Source organism: Salvelinus fontinalis, chromosome 4 (assembly GCF_029448725.1).
Source record: "Salvelinus fontinalis isolate EN_2023a chromosome 4, ASM2944872v1, whole genome shotgun sequence".
Taxonomy (NCBI): Eukaryota; Metazoa; Chordata; class Actinopteri; order Salmoniformes; family Salmonidae; genus Salvelinus; species Salvelinus fontinalis.
In genome coordinates, this window is record NC_074668.1 from 2,772,138 (window position 1) to 2,778,643 (window position 6,506).

General features: G+C 45.7%; 1 protein-coding gene across 1 annotated transcript in view; it reads right to left on the minus strand.

Moving 5' to 3' along the window:
• Positions 1–585: 585 nt before the first annotated feature.
• Positions 586–6,506, minus strand: part of LOC129852758 (fibroblast growth factor 5-like) — a 14,280-nt gene continuing 8,359 nt past the window's right edge. The window contains exon 3 of the mRNA XM_055918418.1: positions 586–3,259. Coding sequence (XP_055774393.1) covers positions 2,891–3,259 — 369 coding nt within the window. The 3' untranslated portion in view covers positions 586–2,890. The remainder of the gene's footprint in view (positions 3,260–6,506) is intronic.

The window sequence follows — 6,506 nt, forward strand, 5'->3', positions numbered from 1 at the left end:
CTCAGTCTAACGAAGGAAAACCAAGGCTTTAGCTCAGTCTAACGAAGGAAAACCAAGGCTTTAGCTCAGTCTAAAGAAGGAAAACCAAGGCTTTAGCTCAGTCTAAAGAAGGGAAACCAAGGCTTTAGCTCAGTCTAACGAAGGAAAACCAAGGCTTTAGCTCAGTCTAACGAAGGAAACCCAAGGCTTTAGCTCAGTCTAACGAAGGAAAACCAAGGCTTTAGCTCAGTCTAACGAAGGAAAACCAAGGCTTTAGCTCAGTCTAACGAAGGAAAACCAAGGCTTTAGCTCAGTCTAACGAAGGAAAACCAAGGCTTTAGCTCAGTCTAAAGAAGGAAAACCAAGGCTTTAGCTCAGTCTAAAGAAGGGAAACCAAGGCTTTAGCTCAGTCTAACGAAGGAAAACAAAGGCTTTAGCTCAGTCTAAAGAAAGAAAACCCAATTTGATGGCACACAGGAGACCCAGGTTTGAAACCAGACAATTATCAACTAGCATCCCTCCTCCTCCTCCTCCCCCTCCTCCTTCCTCCTCCTCCTCCTTCCTCCTCCTCCTCCTTCCTCCTCCTCCTCCTTCCTCCTCCTCCTCCTCGGCAGTGTTTTCCTTCTAGGTCACACAAACTGTCTGCCTTTCTGCCATCTGATACACCTATGGCTTGAGCCTCCTCCAAAACACGGCCTGTCAGTCCATCCAGGCATCTTCATCCCCATGGAACTGTCCTCTTGGGAACATCCTCCAGGCCACAGGGTCATGGTAGGAGACTGTTCTCTAGAGACAGCTGTGAGACTGTTCTCTAGAATCTAGGATAGCTGTGATGGACAGTTTACTGCTTGATCCCCCCCGCAGCTGTTAAAGATCAACTAGTTAGTTGTCATGTTGTGTTTCTAACCATGTGAACTAGTTATATTATATATATATACAAAAGTATGTGGACACCCCTTCAAATTAGTGGATTCGGCTATTTCAGCCACACCAGTTGTTGACAGGTGTGTAACATTGAGCACAACGCCATACAATCTTCATAGACAAACATTGTCAGTAGAATGGCCCATACTGAAGAGATCAGTGACTTTCAACGTGGCACCGTCATAGGATGCCACCTTTCCAACAAGTCAGTTTGTAAGATTTCTGCCCTGCTAGAGCTGCCCCGGTCAACTGTAGGTGCTATTATTGTGAAATGGAAATGTCTAGGAGCAACAACGGCTCAGTCGCGAAATGGTAGGCCACACAAGCTCACAGAACGGGACCGCCGAGTGCTGAAGCTCGTAAAAATTGTCTGTCCTCGGTTGCAACACTCACTACAGAGTTCCAAGCTGCCTCTGGTAGAAACGTCAGCACAAGAACTGTTCGCCGGGAGCTTCATGAAATGGTTTTCCATGGCTGAGCAGCTGCACACATGCCTAAGATCACCATGCGCTATGCCAAGCGTAGGCTGGAGTGGTGTAAAGCTTGCCTCCATTGGAGTGATGAATCACGCTTCACTATCTGGCAGTCTAACGGACAAATCTGGGTTTGGCAGATGCCAGGAGAACGCTACCTGCCCCAATGCATAGTGCCAACTGTAAAGTTTGGTGGAGGAGGAATAATGGTCTGGGGCTGTTTTTCATGGTTCGGGCCCCTTAGTTCCAGTGAATGGAAATCTTAACGCTACAGCATACAATGACATTCTAGACGATTCTGTGTTTCCAACTTTGTGGCAAAAGTTTGGGGAAGGCCCTTTCCTGTTTCCGCATGACAATGACCCCGTGCACAAAGCGAGGTCCATACAAAAATGGTTTGTCGAGATCGGTGTGGAAGAACCTGACTGGCCTGCACAGAGCCCTGACCTCAACCCCATCGAACACCTTTGGGATGAATTGGAAAGCCGACTGCGAGCCGGGCCTAATCGCCAAACATCAGTGCCTGAACTCATTAATGCTCTTATGGCTGAATGGAAACAAGTCCCCGCAGCAATGTTCCAACATCTAGTGGAAAACCTTCCCAGAAGAGTGGAGGCTGTTATAGCAGTAATGTTCCAACATCTAGTGGAAAACCTTCCCAGAAGAGTGGAGGCTGTTATAGCAGCAATGTTCCAACATCTAGTGGAAAGCCTTCCCAGAAGACTGGAGGCTGTTATAGCAGCAATGTTCCAACATCTAGTGGAAAGCCTTCCCAGAAGAGTGGAGGCTGTTATAGTAGCAATGTCCCACATCTAGTGGAAAGCCTTCCCAGAAGAGTGGAGGCTGTTATAGCAGCAATGTTCCAACATCTAGTGGAAAGCCTTCCCAGAAGAGTGGAGGCTGTTATAGCAGCAATGTTCCAACATCTATTGGAAAGCCTTCCAGGAAGAGTGGAGGCTGTTATAGCAGCAATGTTCCAACATCTAGTGGAAAGCCTTCCCAGAAGAGTAGAGGCTGTTATAGCAGCAATGTTCCAACATCTAGTGGAAAGCCTTCCCAGAAGAGTGGAGGCTGTTATAGCAGCAAAGGGGGGACCAACTCCATATTAATGCCCATGATTTTGGAATGAGATGTTCGAGGAGCAGGTGTCTTTTGGTAATATAATGTACCTCACATTGTGTTTCTAACTATATATAACTAGTTATCACACGTTGTGTATTTAATTGGACGAAAGGGATCACCTCCGGAAGTGTTTCCAACCCCAACCATTGTAACCATCTTAGCTTTACAATCACAAAGCTTAATGATTTGCATATTACAGCCCTTTGGTTTAAAACTCACTACTTTATGACAACTGGAATGCTTAGAAATAACGGAAAGTAAAAGTTCAGTAAAAAAATAAATATTTGAGGGCAACAGGTGTCATGTCCATGTTTATGGTGGCCAGTAATCCATCCTATCCATCCATATAACACACATAGTTGGTATTACTTCATCCCTCATCACTTCGCAGTCTATCCAAACCGAAACTTGGGCCAGTACTTGACAGTCTGCACCCTCTTCCCCGTCTCTGCATTAACATCCCCGTATGGCTGGGAGGGCGGTTTGGTCAGTGGCGGCTGGTTTCTCCTCCTCTCTTTGCTCCTGTGGGTGATGGTGAAGCCCCGAACGCTGTGCAGGTCGTTGAGCCTGGGGAGGAAGTGTGTGGAAACGTGCTGTGATTTGACCCTGGGGCTGGAGCCCATCTTGGATCTTCCTCTCTTGTTCAGGGCCACGTACCAGTCCCGTCCCGTCCGGTGGTTCCGGTGCAACACTGAGGCATAAGTGTTGTAACTGCTCTCCTGGAAACGCTCCCAGAACCTACAGTCGTCCGTGAATCGCTCCTGGAAAACACAAACACAACATAATGTTACAGAGAGCAAAATGATTACGCATGTTACACAACATAATGTTACACAACATAATGTTACAGAAATCAAAATGGTTAAGTGTTTTACACAAAATGAATGTCTCAATTTCCCCAATGTAAAATTCTTCAACATTCACAAGCACCTCGCCAGCACAAACAGTATTAGCGTACATAACCCCCTGCTCTACGATCCATCTCCATACTCATTCCTACCCCTCTCCATCTGAGCTGGGACTTTCTTTAGGAGACGAGAGGCGTCAGTCACCAAGGATCTTAGAAAGACAAGCTCTATTAACCCATAGTTTACTGTTCATTTCCTCTTTACGCTTTTACAAACGTCTGTACTGTGTTTCAAACATATGGAGCACTTGATTTGACATTCCTGATCCAACGATCTCAAAACATTCCTAACTAAGCCTAAAAATAACCTTTGGGTGGGAAACTACAACATGTAGTACCCCAGGATGCCCACAGGTGATCTAATAACCTGTATGGTTAGACAGAGCTGCCACCTGTCAAGCCCTGACCTTAGAGATCCTTTTTATGTCTCTATTTTGGTTGGTCAGGGCGTGAGTTGGGGTGGGCATTCTATGTCTGGTGTTCTATGTTGTCTATTTCTTTGTGTTTGGCCGTGTGGGGTTCTCAATCAGAGGCAACTGTCTATCGTTGTCTCTGATTGAGAACCCTACTTAGGTAGCCTGTTCCCACCTGTGTTTGTGGGTGGTTGTTTTCTGTTTTGTGTGTATACCTTGCAGAACTGTTCGTTTGTCGTCTTTTGTTGTTTTGTTCAGTGTTCAGTTTATTCGATTAAAATTATGAACACTTACCACGCTGCACCTTGGTCCTCTTCTCCTTCGCCCGACGACGTGCGTTACACCACTAGATATAATAACCTGTATGGTTAGACAGAGCTCCCACCATATATAATAACCTGTATGGTTAGACAGAGCTCCCACCAGATATAATAACCTGTATGGTTAGACAGAGCTCCCACCAGATATAATAACCTGTATGGTTAGACAGAGCTCCCACCATATATAATAACCTGTATGGTTAGACAGAGCTCCCACCAGATATAATAACCTGTATGGTTAGACAGAGCTCCCACCAGATATGTATGGTATGGTTAGACAGAGCTCCCACCATATATAATAACCTGTATGGTTAGACAGAACTCCCACCAGATATAATAACCTGTATGGTTAGACAGAGCTCCCACCATATATAATAACCTGTATGGTTAGACAGAGCTCCCACTAGATATAATAACCTGTATGGTTAGACAGAGCTCCCACCATATATAATAACCTGTATGGTTAGGCAGAGCTCCCACCAGATATAATAACCTGTATGGTTAGACAGAGCTCCCACCAGATATAATAACCTGTATGGTTAGACAGAGCTCCCACCAGATATAATAACCTGTATGGTTAGACAGAGCCCCCACCAGATATAATAACCTGTATGGTTAGACAGAGCTCCCACCATATATAATAACCTGTATAGTTAGACAGAGCTCCCACCAGATATAATAACCTGTATGGTTAGACAGAGCCCCCACCAGATATAATAACCTGTATGGTTAGACAGAGCTCCCACCATATATAATAACCTGTATGGTTAGACAGAGCTCCCACTAGATATAATAACCTGTATGGTTAGACAGAGCTCCCACCATATATAATAACCTGTATGGTTAGACAGAGCTCCCACTAGATATAATAACCTGTATAGTTAGACAGAGCTCCCACCATATATAATAACCTGTATGGTTAGACAGAGCTCCCACCAGATATAATAACCTGTATGGTTAGACAGAGCCCCCACCAGATATAATAACCTGTATGGTAAGGTTAGACAGAGCTCCCACCATATATAATAACCTGTATGGTTAGACAGAGCTCCCACTAGATATAATAACCTGTATGGTTAGACAGAGCTCCCACCATATATAATAACCTGTATGGTTAGACAGATCTCCCACCAGATATAATAACCTGTATGGTTAGACAGAGCTCCCACCACATATAATAACCTGTATGGTTAGACAGAGCTCCCACCACATATAATAACCTGTATGGTTAGACAGAGCTCCCACCATATATAATAACCTGTATGGTTAGACAGAGCTCCCAGCAGATATAATAACCTGTATGGTTAGACAGAGCTCCCACCAGATATAATAACCTGTATGGTTAGACAGAGCTCCCACCATATATAATAACCTGTATGGTTAGACAGAGCTCCCACCAGATATAATAACCTGTATGGTTAGACAGAGCTCCCACCATATATAATAACCTGTATGGTTAGACAGAGCTCCCACTAGATATAATAACCTGTATGGTTAGACAGAGCTCCCACCAGATATAATAACCTGTATGGTTAGACAGAGCTCCCAGCAGATATAATAACCTGTATGGTTAGGCAGAGCTCCAGGGTGTGGCGTAGCTAGGTTTATTCTCTCTACCGCCTCACCAAATCTTCAGTACCAAGATAGATCAGTACACCCTCAGAACAATAACAGAAGTATAAAAAAAGCCATGCATAATGTTTTACTAGGATTCATTTAATTCTCTCTTTCTCTCCCTCCTTCACTCCCTCCCTCCCTCCATTGTTTGCTCAATAAATCCAGGTGACCCTTTGACCTTAGAAGAGACGTTGTTTGTCGTGGCTGGCTGGGTAGATAAAACACTTCAACACACATCTGTCTACTTGCCCATTATTCCAGACAATAAATTGCCACTGTGAAAACATCTGAATATTAAATGTGACAGACGGATTATAACATAAAGACAGTGTGTGGAACATGAGCCCCAGACCAGACAGACGAGCCCCCCAGCCAGACAGCTCGTCTGTGTAGTTGGGGGGCTCGTCTGTCTGTGGTCTGGGGGCTCGTCTGTCTGGTTGGGGGCTCATCTGTCTGTGGTCTGGGGGCTCGTCTGTCTGGTCTAAGGGCTCGTCTGTCTGGTCTGGGGGCTCGTCTGTCTGGTCTAAGGGCTCGTCTGTCTGGTTGGGGGGCTCGTCTGGCTGGTCTGGGGGCTCGTCTGTCTGGTCTAAGGGCTCGTCTGTCTGGTTGGGGGGCTCGTCTGTCTGTGGTCTGGGGGCTCGTCTGTCTGGTTGGGGGCTCATCTGTCTGGTCTGGGGGCTCGTCTGTCTGGTCTAAGGGCTCGTCTGTCTGGTTAGGAGGCTCGTCTGTCTGGTCGGGGGGCTCATCTGTC